The sequence below is a fragment of the Protopterus annectens genome, chromosome 5.part0 (genome assembly GCF_019279795.1).
Source record: "Protopterus annectens isolate FY-2018-M chromosome 5.part0, PAN1.0, whole genome shotgun sequence".
NCBI classification, from domain to species: Eukaryota; Metazoa; Chordata; order Ceratodontiformes; family Protopteridae; genus Protopterus; species Protopterus annectens.
Genome location: NC_056735.1, coordinates 1,391,815,389 through 1,391,839,587, shown reverse-complemented (window position 1 = coordinate 1,391,839,587; position 24,199 = coordinate 1,391,815,389). Strand labels below are relative to the sequence as shown.

Below are 24,199 nucleotides of genomic sequence, written 5' to 3'. Positions count from 1 at the left end.
AAAATGCTACCCACTTTCTTTCCTCTGCTCTGTCTGTTCATCCTCTAACTTGCTTCCTATTTGACATCGTTACTGTTAACTATAATTTCTTTATTTTCTCAATGTAATAGATGTTCTTCGTGTTTCACTGTTGCAGTCATCACCTGTGGGTTATCCCTGCTGTGGTAGCCCTCGGCCGGCCCCAATACCAGAGTCAATGTTTTTCTGCGTCGGCTGCTGTTGCTTGCTGGATAACATCAGGCTGTCAATGCTATAAAGGAAGGCAGCAGACACCATTACACCAGTCTTTCATGCTGTGGAGCCCATAGCAGAAGCAGTTAGCAAGTGTGCTGGTCGGTTGCTACCAGAGTTTGAATTACAGCTGAAAATGTATAAAACTATGTATCCCGTTGGGGATCCTTTTTTCTTGCACTAATCGATGTCTGAAAAAGTTAACAATTGTCTTGCCTGTGGAAAGCAAATACCACACCGAGACTTTTATTCATACTGCGTCACTTGTTTAGGCTCAGACCACGATGTCCCCCATTGCCGGTTCTGTGCCCTCTTCAACGTGAGAACCATTCATCATAGAACTCTTTTTGTAGCCAGGTATTTTTGTCTTCCGTATTTGCATTTCGAAATGGCGTTAGTCAGTCAACAGTCCGTAGGCATTCTGAAAAAACATAAGGATAAAGATAGAGACAGACCACACCAGGCTAAGCCTTCCGACGACTCTACCACTAAGCAGGTCATCAGTTATCCGGAATTCAGTGAGGTGCCTTTGCAGCCCCTGCTGCCCAATTTGATACCTTCACAGGCCTGTACTGAGACCCTTTCGGAGTCTGGTATGCCGCAGAAATCTTCTCTTCCGAGCCTTTGGTTGTCTCTGCGTTCATTGGGTCCGGAGCCACAACGCAGGCAGCAGCTTCCGAGGAGGTTTTTCGCACTACTGAATCTAGACAAAAAATGACATCTTCTCCTCCAACTACCATTTCTCTCAGACCAATGAATACTCTTAGGCCCAGGGGCAAGGCCACTCCTAGGAAAACTACCTCTGGCCACCATTTTACTCCTGCTCCACCACCCCAAGCTCAAATGCTTAAAATGGCGGAGGATCTTATCACCCTTATCAGGCGTAGTCAGGCTGCACCTTCTAAAAGGAAAAGAGACCCTTCCCCTGAAATACTGACAGAACAGGATTCTGAGGAGTCTGTCTGATTATTCAGATTTTGAAGAGGAACAACCGCCTCTTACTGCTTATGAGGATTCAGACGCAGAGGAATCCATTCCTTCTGCTTCCCCACCAGAAGATCTTTCCTTTGGGAAAACCCTTCACACCCTCAGGGAACATTTCCACTGGGAATCCCAGGACTTCCCTCAGTCTAAGAGAGTTTCTAGACCTTCCCCAGCACAGACCCTTGGCCATCCCTCCAATCTTAGAGATGGTTGATGATGTCTTCCGTGAATCCAGCTTAACCCCTGACACCCTCCGACCTACTCCCAGAAAACCTGATGGGTATTACCGAGTACACAAATACCTGTACAGAAATCCTGCTGCAGACCTGGAGGTCATTACACAGGGTCCAAAAGGAGCTAAGGTTAGTTCTGCAAAGAATCCTATTCCTTCTGACAAGGACTCCAGAGCTCTGGACAGATGGGGTAAAAAGTATACGCCTCTCCAACCTTAGCTATCAGAGTACTCAACTGTCAGTTCCACATGTTAAAATATCAACAACACACTTTGGAACTATTAAAACAAAAGATTTCAACCTTTTCTGACTGTGCGAATTCGAAAGAGTTAGCAGATTTACTGCACTCGACTTGTCAAGTGGCCAAACACCCATTACACTGTGGATATGACACCCTAGAAGCCTCAAGTAGGGCAGCAGTGTCAGGATCTGTCATTAGGAAACGTGCATGGTTGAAGGAACAATGTCTCCCTGATCATGTCGAATCTAAATTACTTGATACACCCTTGAATAAGGGACCACTTGTTTGGAGTAAAAGCAGAAGAGGTGCTTAAAAATATGGAGGACAAAGCAGAATCTATGCAAACCGTAAAAGATTTCCTTCAGGTACAACCTCCTAGGTAAAGCAGGAATTTTCCCTCAAAACACTGGTCCTTTCCTGCACCTAGCAGACAGGGGCAAGGTAAGCCCCGCAGGGACAGACCACCCAGACTCCTATCTCAGGGACAGCAGAGAGCCAAACAGTGGACCACTTCATCTCCAAAGGCAGGGAGTTCTAAGCCATCCCTGTAAGTCAAAAACTCTCTTGACTCCCTCTGCCCTCTTTTCACTCACCAAAAACTAGGAGGAAGTCTCTCCCTGTGCAAAGAAAATTGGCTTTCTGTAACAAAGGACCAATGAGTCTTAAAGATCATTTCTCAGGGATACAAATTCTCCTTAAGTTAACTCCAAATTCCAAGAGGGTACCCAGACTTGCCTCTAAATCAGTGGGCAGAGACATTGAAACAAGTCCAAACTGTCATATTCCAAGGGGCAGTAGAACCTGACCCCTCAGATCAAACAGCAAAGGCCATAGCCTTTTGCAGACAGAAAAATATACAGATTTACCCTTATCTGGAGCACTGCCTCATTCAGGTAGATTGCAAAGAAAAGCTCCTCAAGGACCTGCTCTTTGTCAAAACCCTCCTAACCTCCTTAGGGTACACCATCAACAAGAAGAACTCAAGGCAAACACCCTTTCTATCCCCAGAAAAACAGACCTTCCTGCCTCTCTGTTTTACCCAGCTGGCTTCCAGAAGTCACCTTGCTGTCAGGCAGTTCCTTCAAGCCTTGGGGTTGACATCTTGCATCCTTCTAATTCCGCTGGCCAGGCTTCACATGAGAAAACTTCAGTGGTACCTAAAGAACCTTTGGTGTCAGCACACTCGACCTCTAGAGATCTCTCTACCTCTGATCCCCTGTATAAGGGCCGAGTTTCTCTGGTGGGCAGGGCCTGTGCCCAGGACAAGGGTCTTTCCTTCACTCTCCGCCCAACCAGGCAGACCATTACCACCGACACCTCAGACATAGCTTGGGGCACTCACCTAGAAGGCAAGTGTACCCAAGATCTTTGGGATGCCCAGCACCTTCCCTTACACATCAACCAGAAGGAAATGATGGCAGTACAAAAGGCTCTGACATCCTTCAAACTACATCTCAAGCCAGGGGTTCTCCTTATCAAAACAGACAGCACCAGAGTAATGTGGTACATCAACAAACAGGGAGGGACCCAATCTAACTCTCGCTATGCAAGCTAGCCATGAACTTCTGGCTGACAGCCTCTTCCATGGGACTACACCAGCACAATACCTGCCAGGGATCAACAACACCCTGGCAGACCACTTAAGCAGAAACTTACTGGCCCCCCACGAATGGCAACCTACAATTCACTCAGGCGTGGGGGACTCCGGAGGTGGATCTGTTTGCTTCGCATCCCAACTATCAGCTGAAAAAAGTCTGTACCAGGGAGTGTCACCACTTAGCATAACACCCTGTTTGTGTACGCATTCCCTCCTCTGCCTCTTATCCCCAAGGTTCTGATCAAAATAAGAGAGGAGAGGCCAAAGGCCATCCTCATTGCTCCAGACTGGCCCAGACAACATTGGTACCCCTTATTGCACAGTCTGACCTTACAGCCTCCCAGGCAGCTTCCCCTGATCTCAGACCTCTTAACCCGGGGGGGGGGGGATGGATGCTGCACCCAGACTTGCAGACTCTCAAACTATCAGCATGGCTAATACTCTAAAGGCAAACAAGGGGCCACTGTTAAGCAAACAGGTCCTAGACATTATCACAGAGGCCAGAAGGCCCAGTGCCAGGAAATCTTTTGCAGGAAAATGGAAAAGATTCTACTCCTGGTGCCAGTCCAGAGGGGGCAGTACCTCACAACCTTCTATCCCTCTTATCCTGGACTACCTAGAGGAGCTACTTGATAGTGGCCTCTCCTTCACCTCTATTAAAATCCACGCCACAGCCATTTCAGCTAATTTTCATATAGAACAGCCCCTGTTCTCCCATTCTTTGATTAAACAATTCCTCAGAGGGGCTTCTAATATCAAACCTCTCAGAAGGCCACCTACTCCAGCCTGGGACCTAAATTATGCTTTGGAAAAACTAACTTTACCACCCTTCAAACCTGCTGCTTCAGCAGAACTAAGATACCTCTCCTGGAAGACTGCTTTTCTCTTAGCTGTCACCTCAGCCAGAAGGGATTCAGAACTTCAGGCACTGATGGCCATTGAGCCCTTCAGCATCTTCCATGCAGACAGGGTCTCCCTGAGGACTAATCCCACCTTTATGCCCAGGATGGTAGCTAATGAGGCCCTCAACCAGGCCACACATCTACCCACCTTCTTTCCTAGCCCTGAAAACAAGCAGGAAAGAATTCTGCACTCACTAGATGTGCACAGACGGCTCAGATACTATCTGGACCATACTAAACCCTTCAGGAAAACTGACCAACTACTTGTCAGCTTTGCCCCAGGGGCAGAGGGGAAACCCATTTCCAAACAAACAATTTCCAAATGGATATCACGCTGTATCCATTTGTGCTACATTATGCATGGGAAACCCCCCTAAGTCTATTCAAACCCATTCCACTAGGGCAGCCTCCACTTCCACAGCATTCCTCAGAGGAGTTTCCATCAGGGACATTCTGGAAGTTGCCACCTGGACTTCTGTCCATACCTTTACCAAGCATTACCACTTACCTCTATTTTCTAAGGCTACGTCAGGGTTTGCCTCTGCAGTTCTGCAGGGCATGCTGACCCATTCCTAGGTCTTTTATTAATCCTACCACCCCTCTCCTCAGCTTTGGGAATCCTCCTACAGGTGATGACTGCAACAGTGAAACACGAAGAACACAGTAGAGTAGTTGCCATAAATGTAGGTGTTAGAGTGTATTCACTGTTGCAGTCCTGATTTCCCACCTTCCTTCCCCTTTTATCTTATTTCTTTAGGGAGACGTACGTTTCTAACGGTGGCTTTTACCCACCAGGACCACTTTACCATATTTACTTGGGCCTCTGACTGGTTAGGGCGAGAAAAACTGATGTAATGGCGTCGACTGCCTTCCTTTATGGCACTGACGACCTGATGTCAGCCAGCAAGCGACAGCAGCTGACGCAGAAAAACACTGACTCTGGTATTCGGGCCGGCCGAGGGCTACCACAGCAGGCATAACCCACAGGTGATGACTGCAACAGTGAATCCACTCGAACATCTACATTTATGGTAAGTGTACACAACTGTATTTTTTCGACATTGTAAACATATTGTCTTCACTAAATATTCTTGTGTAAAATGTTGTCACTTAAGCTGTTTTTAAACTCGTGTAAAAATTTTACTAATTATGTAGTCATGTAATTTCTTGGTGATTTCCTCCTCAAGTTTCTGCTGAAAATGGGCACTGTCCAGTTGGACTTTCATAGCACATGCACTTTCAGTTAATTCTATACTGCCTCCACGAGATGCAGCTATTATTACTGCATTTACAAGTGTGTGTGTGTGTGTGTGTGTGTGTATATATATATATATATATATATATGTATATATATATATATATATATATATAGGGTCTACATTTGATCGAAATTTCATTTGACCTAAACCTATTTGATCGAAATTGCATTTGATTGAAAACCAGTATTCAAGGCAAATAACAGGGATTTGTCCCCCTCCCAAGTGTGCGACCCTGGAGTTGGTATGTTCACTATGAGTAGAATGAGACAGTTGCATACACCTGGATTAAATTACTTATTGAAAAATGTGAATTATCCATGACAGGGAGTGAGGAATTCGTATTTTACTCGTGGTAAAGGACTTTGCCTGGCATAGATAATGTAACAATCATATGTGCACAGCTTTAGTTGTAATGAGTTTGTAGTTACTTGCTTGTCATGTAGTACACATCTTCCAGAAAACTGAGTGAAATATGGATTTCATGGAAGGTAGACCATGCTTGTTTTATTTTTGTGTTCTTATGCACCCTGATGTGGCATCAGGTAGAGCCCCTTGCTACGAGTGAAAATTTGAATTTCACACTCCTTGCTTTGGTGTATTGCTTATTATACACCACCACTGCTTTAAAAATAAAGTTCTTACTTTTCGGAAATAATGACTTTGTACAATATAGACTCTGCTCCCTGTCCAGCTGTCTGTATTGATATAAATTATCAAAGACACAACTGACATGTCGCACTTGCCTTGAGTATTGCGACACATTTGCTGTGCCTGAATGTAATGTAAGAGCTGCTACTGTAAATGTGGCATCAGAACGTAAGGAAGTTCTTTTAAATTCTCTTATAAAATATTTATTCTGTGCCTTAACTGTGCAGATATACCTGTTTGAAGAGGCTGTGTAATATGAAACAATGTTAAGTTTTTTGCAACATTGCGAAACAATGATGGTCATAATGTTTCAGTAGCTGCAGTGTTTCAGTGCAATGTCCATGCCTCGCAATATATATATATATATATATATATACACATATATATATATATATATATATATATACATATATATATATATATATATATATATATATATATATCACCAGGACAGTATTTCTGTGGATTTTAGTGAAAGAAAAATCTTCCCATTGTATAACAGTGGTAACAGCTTAGTTCTTTCATACGGTAATACTGTTGTGGTGTTTTCCTATGTTTACATCTGTCATTTATTACTACTGTTCTGAAGATATTAATAAATGGCTAGGCTGTTATCGACACACTTTTCATTTGTTATATTGCCAGTATCTTTTAGTAATAAACCGTAATCGATCTGCATTCTAAACATTATACATTTGTGCAAATTTTAAGTGCTCATCTGATTTATTTTTCATGTATTTAGCTTCAAAATCCAGAAGAAAAGTGCCAACAGATTCTTGAACCGCCATATGATGAAATGGTGGCAGCGCATTTAAGGTAAATTGAGTACCTGTCATATATCCATTGTCATTTGCTTGAAAAATATTTTTCCATCCATTGCTGCTGAATCATGTCTGACTCCATTTACAAAGTTTACTAGACAAATGAGGAATGGAAAGAGTCTGCATGGAGGGCACCTTTGCCAAGAACCAAACTAGGTGACCTCATGCTGTGAGGTGAAAGTGCTATTCATAATGTGCTTTTGTTATCGGATAATGAGGAGACACAGGAATGAATAAATAATGACTTCAGAGAAACTTTGGACACCTGTGAACTATGTCCCACCAAGCAGGTTTACCTTTAGTGTCATCTGATATTTATGATTGCCGAGGATGACCCTCTTTTTAGGATCTGTTTTAAAGTGGCAGATTGTTAATTGTGGTGAACTGTAAATTGTAAATACCTACAGAGCAGTCATCAATTACTGAAGTATTAGTTAGATATTCATATTTTTATACAAGAAACATCTTTATTAAATTATCACGTATGACATAGGCAATCATACATTTTTATAAATGAAGACAAATCATATTGACATAATTTTAGTTGCAAACATTGTTCCTCACTTATAATCTTCCTTCTCTGCATGTATTGTTGCCACAACTCTCATTTTGTTCTATGTAATTTGCTTCTACACTTTTGTAAAGATGCCAATTCCAGTTGTTTTATCTCCGTCACTATATTTACTACTACTGGTACAGCTGATTTAGAATTTGATTTCCATTTTCTTGCAGTTGCTTTTTTGGCAGTCACCATAGTTAGACTCAGCAAGGCCTTACTATGTCTAAGCAATTCCGATTTTCTGTCCTAGCTCAAAAAATTATTTCCTTAGTTACGCCAGTTTGCTCATCCAGTATCTTTGATAGAGTCTGTAGAGAACCTTTAATATAAAAAATATGTTCCCAGTTACTTCTTTCTTCCCCATCACACCAACAGCATTTGCTCTCTACTTGAGGAAAAATTCTTTGGAGTCTATTTGGGGTATAAAAATATCCATGTAAACACTTCCAAGCAAAGATCCTAAATATTCTAGACTTTGTTGCATATTTGGGAGACATGCATATATACCCCCATTGTTTCTTTGTAAATTGCTTATCCAGTCTCTCTTCCCAATCCTTTCTAACCTTCTCTGATTAATTCTTATAGTTATCATGCAATATTTTATATGCTGTACTAATTATTCCTTTTTTAAACAGCAGCTTCTGTTCTAGATTCTACTAAATACTGTAACAGTCCTGGTCTTTCAATTAGGACCCCCAAGTTATTTCTCTTTGCCTGTACTCTGATAACAGTCCTTGATAGGAAAGGCAGTCTCTAACTTGCAGTTCGAATAATTTCTAGGGACTCTTCCCATTTTATTACCTTTCCCTCTCTATTTACTCCCAATACCTTGGTTCTTTTGACAGTTTTTTTGTAATAAATTCTAGCCCCCTCTTGCCTGTTGTCTGTATCCCTAATTGCAGTCATCTGTATCAACAGAATCTCCTTTCTCCATTTCCAAGTTGTCTTAGTTCTTAGAATACTTTCTGCTACTTTATGACTATATTCTGTATGGTTATTGTTATTTTTCTTAAGGATCTGCATCCAAAATCCCAGTCTGTGCTTCTTGAGCTTCCTGCCATTTCATCATCATCCCTTTCCACTCTGAATTATAGGTTTCTATTTGTGCTGTGTATAGGAGCCTTAACTGTATAGCTTTGAAATACCCCTTCAAATCGGGTAATCCCAAACTGCCTTGTTATTTTGGAAGAATCTGCTTATTCCATTTGACTCTTGCAGTCTTTCCCTCCCAGACAAAATCCTTCAGCTCTTTATTACTTGCTATCCACAATTTCTCCTCTGGTTGATAAAAATGTGCCTTGCCTATGTATAAAACTAAAAGGACTCAAAACATTTTAACTTCTTGTATCTTGCTATCCATATCCATATAACAGAGTTTCCAGTTTCTCAGTTTTTGTATTATCTTTTGTTTAGTCTCTTCCCACATATCCCCAGCTGCCACACCAGAATCCTTTTTATTCCATGCTCATAAGTGCTTCATTTTATCATGTCCCCATAAGTATGGATATTTCTGAACCAGTTCGTGTTTAGGTGCATAACGTACAGCTATTGCCTTTGTTTATACTTCATTAATTTTGTATTCCAAAAAGATATGAAACTGTCTCAAAATCTTCCACAGCACTGAAATGTCCTTTTCTGGGTTTATCAGGTATAAAATACCGTCTGCAAACAGAGCCAGTTTTTCTTGACTACCATACCTATTATATCCTTCAATTTCTGAGTCCCTTATTTTCTTTGCCAGTGGTTCTAAATATAATGTGAATAACAAAGGCTCAGTAGGACATCCCTGCCTGGTTCTATTGCTCAAACAAATTATCAGAGAGGAACCCAAGCACTTTAATTTTTGCCTCCGATCCCACGTGTATCCTCCTAATTAATCTTATTTTAACAGAGAATGCAAATGCTTCCATTGCCCTGCTCATAAGCTCCCAGCTTATTCTGTCAAATGCTTTCTTTGCACCAAGACCTGCGAAGAACAGTGGTAGTTCCTTACATTCTGCTTCCCTCTGGATCATCAGTGTTCTGTTAATGTTGTCAAATGTTTGCTTCCCATCCATAAAACAACATTGATCCATCGGTATCAATTTTGGCATCACCTTTGCCATTCTTTTAGCCATTATAGACATAATCAGTTTATAATTATGGTTTAGGTTTGAAATTGGCCTGTTTGAAGCTGGATGTGATGGATCTTTACCCTGTTTAGGTATTACAGCTACCACTGCTTTCTTCCAGGATGTTAGTGCTTTTCCTCCTCTTAAAATGCTGTTAAAACCTTTCAGCTGTTTATCAGATTTTTTTCCCTCCTAGCTTCCAAACTTCCACAGGAATATAAAAATGTAAAAAGTCTGGCAGATCAGGTTCCAGCAAACACAAAATCCAAAGCACGATAACATAGAACAAAAGTTTTAATGTAGAAAAAATATAAAAGATGCAAGCGCTTTCGTTTAAAACAGTGTAAACTTCTTCAGACAAAGCTGTAAGACCAGGCAAACATTTAAATAATACACAGATGCATCTAAGTGGGCACATTTTTTAAACAGTGTATTTTAACACACATGCAGCAGTATGAATTGTGAGACTAAAGGGTTAATTTTCATGTCAGATTTGTGCTAGTTGTTTCCCTGTGCCCAATTAGATGCATCTGTGTATTATTTAAATGTTTGCCTTGTCTCACAGCTTTGTCTGAAGAAGTTTACACTGTTTTAAAAGAAAGTGCTTACATATTTTATATTTTTTCTACATTAAAAGCTTTTGTTTACATCAACGTGCTTTGGATTTTGTGCTTGTTGGAACCTGATCTACCAGACGTTTTACTTTTTTGTGGTTTGCTTTTGTCTTTTGGTTCTACATTTTCCCAAAGGAATATCACCTATTCCTGAGGACTTTTCTGAGAATTGATTATACATCACCATTTTTATCTCGTCTCCTCATATCCTGTTAGTAATTGAGCCTCATCTACCTCTAATCTTGGCATATGTAATTATTCCATAAACATTTCCATTTCTACCCTTTTCTTGATTTTGATATTTCTTTGTTTTATACAGACTTTCATAAAATTTTTGAAATATTTCTAGTACCTCTAAGGATCTCCTATTATCTCCCTTGGCTATGGCTTTCTAACGACTCTTTCTACAGTCTGTTGTCTGAGTCGTTGTGCTAAAAGTTTTTGAGCTCTGGAGTTATCAAAAAAATAATTAACAGCAATTTTTCTAAACTTGTATGCATTCCAAGGCAATTTTGGCTTTCTGTTTTTAGCATTTTGCAATTGCTGCTCCTCTTGTACCTTGAGATTGCCCCCTGTTTTGCAATACTTTAACATTTATCAGTCACTCTAAATAATTCTTCCTGCTTCTTAACCATATTGCCCTTTCTTTTATTTCTGCCCTGTTTGTAAACTCCACTTTAATTTTATCCCACTCCCTAGCTATATTTTCAGAAGAAATGTCTATCTTCTCTAATAACTCCTGAATAATTTCTACTACCCATTCCTTAAATTCCTCTCTCTTCAACAGATGGGTGGGAAAGCACCAGTGTATCATTTCTACGTCATTACCATGTATTTTTATTTTAGCTGTTATTGGTACGTGATCTGAAATAGTTATTGGATGAGTATCAAAACTTTCAATTAAATGCACACGTTCCTGTAAAATGTATGTTCTATCTAGCTAGCCCAGTATGTTTTTGTATCTTGGGGAGTGTGTAAGTTCATGGCAAATATTTTCATAAATTTCTGCAAAAATTTATCCTCCTTTGTTATAACTTCCCTTCAGGGTCCCCCGGAAACAATCTTTACTGCTGCAAATCAAATTCCAGTCCCCATCTATAAGTAATTTTCCCTGCAGAAAGCTGATTATTTCTCCCAGAATTTTTTAAGCTCCATTATAGTAGTTTTAGGTGGAATATAAATAGATGCCAGTATAATCCTCCTCCCTTGCCAGTAGCCCCTTAGTAGTACACATATACCATTATTATCTTTTTATCCTTCTATCACTATTGGTGCTCCTCTTCCTTAATACCAGATTTTCTGCTGAATAACTATCCTGAGAACATTTCTTTATCAAATTCATATGTTCAGTTCTTTGTAAATACATTTCCTGTAGCATAGTTATTTGCACTCTTCATTTTTAATATATTTTTAATATAGTTCACTACTCTTTCTTTTTTGTATACATCTCTGAGACTGTTTACATTTAAAGATAATATCGAAAGCATCATTGTATTAAAAAGTTGTTATTCCTCCCTTTTAGCTTTTGTGTTACATCCATATGTCATATGTTACAAAACTTTTTTTTTTTATTAAAAGCCCTGAAACAAAAAATACACCATCAATACACACCTAAAATCCATTAACTTGATACTAACACACAAAACTATATACATCTTCAAATATTGAAGTTTTACTCAATAAGTAGGACAATTGTCCCAAACTGACAGCCACACTCACAAACTTGGGTTAATCTAAAAAGAAGTTTATCCATGCTAAAAATACATGGCACAGCCTTTGCTTCTACTAAGGGGCTGTCTGGTTTTGTCTTATGTTTATTGCTCTCCCAGATTGGGAAAATACTTGGATGCTTTTAGAAAACATTATCTCCTAGCCATTGAAAGACAGAAGTGTTCTGTTTTTAATGCTCTTTATCAGATTGTCTGCGTGGAGACATAAGAACCAGATACAGAGTTGCTTCTACAAGCATTTATTTGTTAGAGGAAAGCTTTATTATATTCAGTGTTTTTATTTATATGCTTTTTCTTAAAACTCGTTACTAGATCAAGCCAAGGGCCTTAATCTAGTCATTCCCCGATGCAAGAAGGAGAAAAAGCACATATTTTTTCTTGTATCATGCTCTTTTGACCAGATTTGTCTTCTTCTTTTTTTTTTATATACATTGCATTGCCTACATTTGTTAATGCTGAACAAGGAGAAAGAGAGAAGGAAAAAGGCACCTGTTTACTTTAGTATCCCCATTACACTTGAAAATAACTGAGAAAACTTTACTTTATAGCATACATATATCATGAACTATAAAAATACTACTGTTAAGAATAAAATTTTGTTTTATTTCGTTAACTCTCTCCCTCCCCTTCCCCTGTCCAAAGTGTTCTTCCAAACATTAATGACATGAAGCAGGGCATGTGCTTTAGAGTCCTCTACAAGTTTAACAGTGTCAGAGTCCAATATTTCCAGGTTTTCCTGTTCTGCCATGTCTCACAAATATCATTAATGCTTTGTAATCCCACATTTGTTTGTCAGTTTCTGAGTTACTGGTTTTATTCCTGTTTATCTCCATCTCCCAAACGCAATCTCTTGTTAATTTCCAATGCACTCTTTGTTCTTCTAGTCAACTATTGAGCTTTTTTCGGTCTCTCAAGCATTTTCTTTTAAAACATTAGAAAAGGTTTCACTGGCACAAGTCTCTCTGTGGTCTTTATTAACAGAAGAACAAGAAGCAGAATCTCCTGTTTCACAGCTTACTTTTTGCTGGGCAAACTTTTGTATTTCCTCCTTAGCATGTTCTGCATCAAGTAATGATTTTGTCCCTCCAGGAAAGAGTATTCTGAAGACAGCTGCGTGCAGCAATTTGAATCTCATGCCTGCTTCTTGACATTCCCTGACCAGTGGAGTAAATTTACTTCTCTTCTGCCTGGTGTACAGTGAGTAATCATTTTCCATAAACAATGTACTATCTCCCACTTGTAGTACTTTGTCCTTCTGCCACAGTTTTGTCAGAATCAACTTCTTCTGCTGGTAGGATTGCATCTGTGTTAAAGGTCTAAGTTGCTTTTTCTTGGCCAGGTGTGGAGCATACACACATTGTACCCATTCAATTAACAGCCCTTGGTGTGGAATACCAGTCCAGTTGCTTATTTGTGCTTTCATTAAAATTAATACAGTCTGTTCCTTCCAGCTTCTCTGGTACAGCAGAAAATCTTAGGTTTTCCCTATGTGGTCTGTCCTCTTAATTCTATTAATTTTTGAAACATCTCTTCTTGAGCAGTCCAGGCGTTTCTTCATTTTGATCTCTGATCTTTGCAGTTTTATCACCTCATCTGAATATCTGTTTAAAACTGTTTCCATTTTATCCAGCCTTTTATTTGAGTTGATATACTCCCATCAGCTTTTCATTTATTTTAATCAGCTCTCAGTACATTTGACTTATTTTTCCCTCTAGATTACTGGAAGTCATGTCTTGCACTAGAACTGGAGCTTGCACTGCTTTTTGCTGAGCAGCTGCAGGATTCTTCCCAGTCCATGCTTTTCCTCACCTTTTGTGATTGGTTTTCTTTTAGATTCTCTGAATTTCTTTTGTTGCTGGCATCCAGACCATGCACTTATTAGATAATTACTGAAATTTATCAAAAAAATACAAGTTTACTGGCTCTCTCTTCTGAGTTTCTGTTTTCACATTGGGAGAGCTGAAATAAAACTGTTAATCAATGTGCAACCATCTTTGAGGTCCTTAGTTAGATGTTCTTTTTTAAGAACAGCTTCCATAATATCTGACAGGAAACAAAAAGTAACCTGGTTAGCCTTTAACTCATTCATTCCGGAACAGCTGAGAAAATGCTGCCTGCTTACTTCCACCATAGGAACAACAGTGCAGCCTGAGCTCATTTTCAAATAATCCATTTGTAATACCATACAGAAAACAAATGTTCATAACTCTTTAACCATAAGAGCTAGACTAAAAATGTAAATGTGAAAGTTGTTCAGCAGATGCTGACCTTTCCAACAGTGTACATGTTGATAGTGTGTCTCCAAGTCATTATTAAATATTTGCCAAGAAATGCTGATATGCATATGTTTTACCTTTTCGGTAAAACAAATCACAATGTCTTGGTGAATGTACCATGTAGACCCATACAGTTTGTAATTAATTGGTTTGTGTGAATGTCATTTTTAAAATGATACCTTAACCATTACTGTGTGATGCTCATTTACTGAGATATTCACAGAAATATTATTAATATGATATTTCTCATAATTGATAAATAAAGCATAATATGTCGTCACCTATAACAAACCGAGACTACATATCAATGTACATGTTGTGTGGCTCAATGTCAGCTTCAAAATGATGCATCATGTGTCGTCACCACGCTCCCTTGCAAAGATGTGGTCATAATAAGGAGAAATATGACAAATGTATAATTTTCATAATCCTGTGATATTTGTACATGTGTACAGCATACAGATGCAATTCTTGTACCATGTTGTAAGGAGTAATACTGTCTTCAAAATGAGGTATTACTTAGCACATCGACATGCTCCCTCGCAAAGTTATTTACCAAAATATGAAAAAAGTCATAATTCCATAACCTAAGTCCTAAACAAACTGTGACATCCATGCTTGTGTACAGCATGCAGGCACAGTTTTTTACCATGTTGTAGCTATTAATATTGTCTTTAAAATGATGTATTACTTGGCACATTGACACGCTCGCAAAATTATTTTCCAAAATATGAAAAAAAATCATAATTTCCATTACCTATGCCCTAAACAAACTGTGATAGCTGTACATGTGTACTGCCCATGCGCACAGTTCTTTTACCCTGTTGTAAGTAGTAATACTGTCTTCAAAATGAGGTATTACGTAGCACGTTGACATGCTCCTTCACAAAGTTATTTACCAAAATATGAAAAAAAATCACATTTTCCATAATGTAAGCCCTAAACAGACTGTGATATCTGTACATGTGTACAGCATACAGACACACTTTTTTTACCATGTTGTAAAGACTACAATTGTCTTCAAATTGAGGTCTTACTTAGCATGCAAACATATTCCCTAACAAAGTTATTTACCAAAATATGAAAAATATCATAATTTTTATAGCCTAAGTCCTAAACAAACTGTGATATCTGTACATTTGCAGAGCATACTGATACAGTTATTTTACCATCTTGTAAGTACGACTACTTTTTCAAGATGAGGTATTACTTAGCATGTTGACATGTTCTTAGCAAAGTTATTTTCCAAAATATAGAAAAAGATCATAAATTTCATAACCTAAGTCCTAAACAAACTGTGATAGCTGTACATATGTACAGCATACAGATAGCTATATTACCCTTTTAAAATTAGGTTTTACTCAGCATTTTGAGAAGTTCCCTAACAGACTTATACAAGATATGAAAATTAGTTCTGTACATATGAGTACTTGAAATCACAGCTGAAAAACACAGCCATATAGAACAATCTGATATTATTTACCTGCACAGAATCAGTTGAAAAGCAACAATGCAGAACACTGTATATGGAGTGTGTGATACAGTAAACTATTATGTGATACGATATTCAGTTGCAGTATTTCACAAAAATATGAACCATATAGCCACAATGGCTACCTTCATATGTATCTTACAACAGAACCAATGATAAAAATGATAGAAAGAAAGTGTGGGGGGGGCTTCATCATGACTCCACCACATTGACAGAAACCAAAATCTGGCAAGTGCATTCATCAATGTGATAACAACTCTTAGTAATGTGAATAATAATGGGAGCTGCTAAGAATTTTACCTGGCAAGTTATAATGACTCCGTGTTCATAGGTTCATAGATTAGTACTAAGCTAACTGCCCTTGCGAGCTATTTTAAGCCTAGCCAGTTATCCCTTGTGAGACTTAAACCCTGCACCTTGTGTTTGTAAGGCAAACACCTTAACCATTAGGCCACCCTCCCAACCCTCTACTGTAACTACACATATTGTAAATGAATTATGTGATAATTGAGTTGCATTTCATTGCTGCAATGTTCTGCATGCTCACACACAGGTGTTAACATGTCTACTCAGCAGGTTATGTCAACAATTATTTACGTTCTTGGTGCAGGTGTAATGTAAGACTGAGTCATTACCATCTGTTAGGAAAACCCAGAGTAAGTCAGTATACTATAACGCATTTATATTACTGAGCCCTTCCTCACAGCTGAATTCCACATAACTGACAAACAGACTTTTGATACATGAACCCACAAACAAAAGATGTTCTACAGTCTCTTCCAGTTTTTTACTCACTCTCTTCCCTAGGCCACAGCCTCTCATCTGTACATTTGTATTTATGACTTATTTCCCCTAATTTGTCATGCTCAAAAGTCTGCAGTATATACTACAAACATGCATGTATTCTCATAAGTAAACCCAGACATACAAGAGGTATGTGTACCGAGATGTACCATATTCGGTACAAAATTGTCCAAGAAACAAACCAGTAAAGATTAAGTGCAGGCATTGTTGTAACCAGTAAAGATTAAATGCAGGCATTGTTGCCCCCCCCCCCCCAACCAAACATCCACATGCAAGCTTACAGTACAAATGTACCGAGATGTACCAGGTGCGTTATACAGTTGTCCAAGCACCAGACAATAAACTTGGTAGCCCACCAATGGTTCACCGATGGATGCATGGCCAGAGTTCAGTGGACTTGAGAAGGGACAAACGGCCAGCTGGTATAACAAAGCAGGCAGCAGAACACATCTATAAGATGTACACAGCTGGAACACTAGCATATAAACCTAGGTCAGATGTAAAATGATCGAACATCTTACATATATATCACTGCCATAACAAATGACAGCTGCACAGATACAGCAGTATAGCACAGAGCATAAGGTAGCAACAGGTACCAACAGCAATATACTCAAGCCAAGTATTAGCAAGCACTCCTTTCACAGTAGGTATCAAAGATTGTACATGTTTACATTATGAATGTAGTTAGTTAACCAATTATGAAATTAGAGATAAAGATCTCTTACACAGATAGGCTAAAAGCCCTATCCCTTAGCCCTATATCCCTCTGCTCAGTTTCATACAGACTCCTCATGGGTGACCTCTGTTTGGCATATAAAGTAGTCTCAGACCTCACCTTGATGGGACTACTGCATATCTGTAAGTCAAGCTCCACTCGAGCAACCCATACACGTGACCTCAACCTGGTCTGTGATGTCAATAGGACTGGTTGGCAGGACAGATTTGTGCCCCAGAGACTCCCCTGAATAGATTACCTCTCCACGTCCAGCAGAGTACCTCATTATCCCTTTTTAAGCGGAACCTGGATAACTGAATGGGAAACAGAAAATACACCCCCTGGGATTCCACCTGTGTCCCTGCTGGACAGGGGCTTTGGGTGCTGACTTGTCTAAACATGGGTTAAACTCCTGGCTAGGCTTATAAGGCCTTCACGGCCAACAGCCTAGTAATCTCCTATGAACCTTCTATGATGATGCGTTACTATTAGGAGTGACACATTGCACAGGCAAGGACATAATGCTCTCCAGATGCACTTGTCTGTGGCTGCCATAAACACAAACGCTGAAAGCAGCAAAGAAAAGTAATATGTATAGAAGGAAGTGTACTACATTTAAAAATGTTAACTAAACCACACACACACTAAAGTCCCAACATAGTACATGCTTGTGGCTAGTCTATTAAGAATTATTTTCATTTTCCATGAAGGAAATCCCAGATTGTAAAAATCTAAGTCTTCCTCATAAATGTGTACAGTTATTGTGTTATCTGCTGCCTTCATAAAAATACAATAATAAAACTGTTATGTTTGCTAGGACAAAAGGGTACATTATACATAAAAAAATAGTGAGAATACATGGGTCTACATCCCTGCACTGAGAACAAAAAAAAAAAAAAAAAAACAGTAGAAAGCAAATCACGTAAAGCATGAAGACATAAAATGTTCATAATCGGAACACAAACATAATTTAAAGGTATTGCTGATTTGTGTGTTTTGATCATGGGTAGTTACTAAGCATTAGTTCTTCAAGACCACTGAGGAGACTAGCCGAACTTCCTAAATGCCCCATAGCACTGTCTGGGACTTGCTCAGGAGTAACACAGTAGCTGAGGGAACTGAACCCTAAAATATAGGAAGCAGCTTGTTAGGAGCTTACCATTTTAACCCACTGTTGTAACTGACATGCCAAAGAAAGACATCAACTTTTATTTTTCTGTTATCAGGAAATGAAACACATAACCACTAAACCACATGAGCAGCAGTTAGTACTGATTTTATTGTGAGTATGCTAATTTACTTACTTCATCTGGCAATTCTCAGGATTAAGGCTTGGAGTTCTTCTGAGATGCTTTTCCTATGCAAAGTAGCAAGTTTTTATTCCTTCAACATCCATTTGCCTGTATGATTCTAAGAAAGTCACTTAACTAGACAGTGCCTGTGAGTCATTCCAGAAGGGGGACAGTCGTTCCCAATGAACTGGCTGAGCAAAACAGATAAAATAAATATACTTTCAGTCTGCTACTTTCTACTCTTGTGATGCAGAGTCTTACCTTATTTGCCACCAGCTTTAGATGGTGCACTTCTGCACTACAAAAGTGTAGAAGATGCACTTAAAAGAATACAGTCTGCCTTTAATTAGCTAGATGTTAGCATTTCCTTTCCTGCTTAGTAGGTTTTGTTCATTTTATTCTCATATCTACTAATTGAATGTTGCTTTTCCAGTGCCTCCATTTACACCACTATAAATGCACCCATTATTACATTTGCTTCATGGAGGAGCTGCCTCATTGGCTAGGGCTATACCTCTGATGTGAAGTTGTTCAATCTCGCAGTTCATTCTTACATATGGGTTTGGAGCCGATCCCTCGGCTCTGAGTTGGCCGCTTTCACAAGCTTGAGGTTTTCGACTAGCTCGAGGACAAGTCCCTATCCCATGATGCTCTCTGCCTTAACCCAGATCTAGTTTGCCGCTGCAACAGATCGAAGGTCTAGAGTGGAGCTCGGGCCAGTATGTCATATTTTGAAATTCATTATAGATATTTAGCTTAGATTCTGTGTTTAAAAAGTATGTTTCTTGGCTAGTTAGCCTTAGCTTATTGTTTTAGGCACTGCCTTTAGTCTTTTTTTGACACATTTTTGTCTTTGTAGAGCAGCTGCTGTTAGGCCTTTCATTGGCCGCGTTTGAGTTTTACCCTATCCTGTTAAAAGTGTTAACTTTTATATTATAGCTGTTATACTATTTGAAGCTTTAGCTGTTTTTTTCCTAGTGTGTGTTTTCTAGATTCTTAACTTCTTAGATATTGTTTCTGTTTGTTTAGAGTAGTGTTTGTTGTCTAGGCAGTTTATATATACATATACAAAGATATATAGAGTTTTCTTTGCATTATGGCTGATCAGAAAGAAAAAGAGAGGCAAAAGTCAGGGTTCAAGAAATGCCTTAAGTGCAGAAAAAAAATGTCAATTACTGATCTGCATGTAAGTTGTGTGTACTGTCTGGAGGCAGTCCATCTTCAGGAGGGCTGCTCCTTTTGTCATTCATTTAGCAGCAGGGTCTTGTTGGAACACAGGAGAAAACTAGTGAACAGGGGTTTGTTAAAACCTGAATTCCAGGAATCGCGTGACAAGGCTGACCAGACTTCAAAATCTTCGAAGGGATCCACATCTTCGAAAGCGTCTTCGGAGCCTAAGTCTTCTGCTTCAAAATTTGCTGAGAAGGTGCGGTCACTGGTTCCACAGTCCTCAGAACCGAGCACTGAGCTTGCTTTTCGGAGCCAGTCTCAGAAACTTTGAAATCACCTATTTTACAGTCGGTGGCTTCATTGATCCCTTTGACTAGTTCTTCGAGGAGCCTCTCCAATGTGGATGTGGACCAAGTGGTGCAGAGGCTCCTCCAGAATCCGGCACTAGCCAAATTGTTGTCTGCTTCGGCTCAACCGGTGTCCAGTTACAGTGCCATCTACTTCTATGCCGTTCGAGGAGTCTGGGAGATGACACACTCTGGTCGGCTCCATGGGGGAGAGTCGAACCGATGGGTCAGTTCCGACTCTTCCTTTCGAAGCTTTGGCATGGATGAGCTCAGCTCCTTTCTCTGTGTCGGAGCCCACTGCTTTGGTGCTGGGGAGGTTGCCATCTTCTTCAGAGCCAGCTACTTCCTCGCGTCAGAGCAGTGGAGCCTTCAATGCCCTGAGGAGAGTTATGCCTTCTAAGACATCCACTTCATCAGGGCCTACTTCCTCATCCCCGAAGGTGCCGCTTTCTACCACTGCATCACAGGTCCCTCTAAAGCGTCGAGACCCTGAGCCTCAGGTAGCCCCATTGGGTGACCCATGTTCTACTGAGACCTCACCAGAAGCTCCCACTGATGAGGTTCCCAGGAAGAAGCTTTGCAAGAGGAGGCATTTAGACTCCCCAAAGGAGTCTGTCACATCAGACACTGACTTAGAGGAGTCAGAAGGGTCCCCATGGTCCCCCTTGGAGAATATTTCTTTTGCTGATATCCTTGAAATCCTGAGAAAGAGGGGTGACTGGCAGTCCGTTAGCCCTACTGGTGATGAGTTAGTGCTTCTGAAGGCCTTTGGGTCTCAACCCTCCACCTCCTGGGTGACTCCACCCTTTGATGAACTAATGGAGTTAGTTGCTCGAAGGGCATGGGAGCCTCCTTATACTGTGGAACCTGTTCCTCGGAGGCCCAACAAGTTTATCACATCGCCACAGGACAAAATGTTTCTTACCAAAGGATTGCCGGTTGATGCCATGGTGGTGGCATCTTCCACCAAAAAAGTGATGTCGGAAACCTCTTCTACTGTCCATCCTCCTAATAGAGATTCCAGGATTATGGACAGGTATGGGAAACGCATATTTAGTTCAGTGACTTTTGCTATGCGATCACTCAACTATTTGACACATTTTACTCCGCTTCAAAGAGGTCTCCTTAAAGAGCTTGGAGATGCTGTACAGAGTATTACAGCAGAAGGCGTTCCTGATAAGGTGACATCCCAGCTCAGTACCCTTAATTCCATAGTTAACTCGTCCATGCTACTCATTTCTTATGCAGTTGATGGCACGAGTCGGGCAGCGGGTTCAGTAATAGCTCTTCGGAGACATTCCTGGATGCGCTTATGCTCCTTTGCGGAAGCCTTCATGTCTTCCTTTGTTAATACCCCATTTGATGGCTCGTCCCTTTTCGGGCCTAAAGTCAAGGGGACCCTCATTAGGTGTGAACAAGATTGAAAGACTCCTCTGCCGTAGGAGTCTTGTTTTTCCACCCTTACTAGACCTTACCCCAAAGGGCAAAAGGGAGGAAAAATGTGGTTCTGCAAGTCCCAAGGAGACTTTCAGAAGATACGTAGTAAACCCCCCTCCAGGGGCAGAAGAGGGAGTAATAATGGAAGACGCCACCCAGGTGGCAGAGGGGGTCTGCAAAACTAGGGTGACAAGGATCAGTTCTTTGGCAAGCCCTACCAGTGCTCCTGAAAGGAGGCCCGACTGTCCTACTCTGGAGGCAGTCGGGGGTCGCTTGTCTTTGTAACCAGACACCTGGCTAAAAATTACAAAAGATTCTTGGGTACAAAGCATTATTGCCAGAGGATACATCATTCCATTCTCAGAATCTCCCTCTGTACAAAAGAAAATCCCAGACGTTCCACCCAGTGTCAGGGATCAAGCAACCATAGAGATTCAAAGGTTGCTGGAAAAGAGTCATCCAGTCTGTCCCAGCAGACCAGATAGGATCCGGAACCAACTCCAGATTCTTTTTAGTTCCAAAGAAAACAGGGGACTGGAGGCCCATCTTGGACCTCAGCAGACTCAACACCTTTGTAAAGAAGAAGTTCTGGATGGTCACGATTCAACTGATTCTTCCGTTTCTAGGAATGGGCGATTGGATGTGCTCTATAGATATCAAGGATGTTTACGATCATGTCAAAATTCCCAGGCCATCCAGAGATTACCTGTGTTTCTGGCTGGGAGTCATTATCAGTTCCGAACACTGCACTTTGGTCTCACAACAGCCTCCAGAGTGTTTACCAAATACATGGCAGTGGTTACAGCTCACCTGAGGCATCTAGGATTTAGAGTGTTTTCATACCTGGACGACTGGCTCCTCACTGCCACCACCAGGTATCAACTAGTTTAATCCAGGGACCTCACTCTAAATCTGTGTTCTTAGTTAGGAATTACTAGGAATTACTATAAATTTCAACAAGTCTGCGTTGTCGCTATCAAAGCATATTTCCTTTACTGGAGCAGATTTAGACACTGCCACTGCCATGGTAAAACTGCCACAGGAAAGAATAGTCACACTTCGGCAACAGGCATCAGACATTCTGACGCATAAAAAAGTACCAGCCTCTCAAGTTTTAAAATTACTAGGTACTGTGGCAGCAACTCTCATAGCAGTTCCTCTGGGGCGCATGTTTATGAGAATACTTCAATGATTACTCTTCACCAAGTGGTCTTACCAACAACTTCGATGTAATTCTTGATAATCATTACAGATTCGTGCAAAAAGGCTCTTTAGTGGTGGTTGACCAGCCACCATGTAACAGTAGGTCACCCATTTGTTCTTCCCCGCCATCAGCCACTGTGACCACGGACTCTTCTCTGATAGGGTGGGGGGGGGGGTTCAGGGAAGAACAGCCCAAGGCACCTGGTCAGAGACAGTCAAAATTACACATCAATGTCCTAGAGATGAGAGCAGTACTTTTGGCTTTGCAGTACTTCCAAGAATCTCTTCCTCTAGGAACGTTTGCGATTCAGACCAACATCATGTCAGTAGTCTGGTATATCAACAAGCAAGGGGGAGCAAAGTCTTACCCCCTGTGTCGAGAGGCCTTAAGTGTCTGGCAGTGGGCTGTGTCCACCGGGCTCTTTCTGATAGCGATGCACATCCTGGAGAAATCCAACGTGATCGCTGACAAACTAATGGAGATTTTCCGCAGATGGGGCCAGCGTTGCTGTGACCTGTTTGCATCCTCCATGAATGCCAAATGCAGAAGCTACTTTGCCCTGAATCCCCCACCAGGGGAAAACCCAAGGAATTCTGTTGTACATGTTTGGTCCCTCGGACTCCTATATGCATTTCCACCCATGCCCCTGATTCCAGAATTTCTGCAGAAAGCCAAAGCCTTGGGGGGGACTCTAATTCTGATAGCCACTTATTGGCCTTGACAGATTTTGTTCCCCTTCCTTCGACTCTACCAACTAGAGGAACCTTGGATTCTGGACCCAGTTCCAGATCTGCTGACACATTCATCAGGGGCTCTTCATCCTTCACTTCATTCCCTCAGGTTGACAGCTTGGCTGCTCCGATTTCCAACATAGCCAGGTCCCACAATCTTTCCTCAGAGGTGCAACATATCCTTGTATCCTCACATGAAGCTTCAACCAGAAAGTTATACACCAGCAAATGGAAGAGGTTTGCCTTCTGGGCTTCTCAAAATGATATTGACCCGTATGTCACCCCAACTGCTAGCATTTTAGAGTTCTTGACTAAGCTTTTTAATGAAGGTGCTGCGGCTGCTACCATATGTGTTCAGTTAGCTGCAATTTCATATTTTCACTTCGGATCGGAAGGTTCTAATCTTATGGCTCACAGGTTATGTAGAGCCTTCTTAAAAGGAACCATACATCTTAGACCACCAGTTAGACAACCTTTCACTCCCTGAAATCTAACTTTTGTTCTGTCTAGGATTATTCTTCCTCCATTTGAGCCTGCATCCTACTGCCAACTAAAATTACTGTCTTCGAAAACCATCTTCTTGGTGGCCATTACATCAGCACGTAATGTGTCCGAACTTCAGGTATTATCTATTAAACCCCCATATTTGATTTTTCACCCTGACAGAGTGTCGCTCCGGACTAACCCTTGCTTCCTTCCAAAGGTATGTTCGGAGGCTAATCTAAATCAAATTATTGAACTCCCAACTTTCTTCAGTAACCATTCCAACAAGTTGGAGTATATGTTGAATAAACTTGA

The 24,199-nt window shown here is 40.6% G+C and overlaps 1 protein-coding gene across 1 annotated transcript in view; it reads left to right on the top strand.

Annotated features, from left to right (window-relative positions):
* The window catches only part of PCID2 (PCI domain containing 2), a 593,048-nt gene that overhangs the window by 83,950 nt on the left and 484,899 nt on the right, over positions 1 to 24,199 (top strand). The window contains exon 4 of the mRNA XM_044071205.1: positions 6,838 to 6,911. Within this exon, the coding sequence (XP_043927140.1) occupies positions 6,838 to 6,911 (74 nt within the window). The remainder of the gene's footprint in view (positions 1 to 6,837; positions 6,912 to 24,199) is intronic.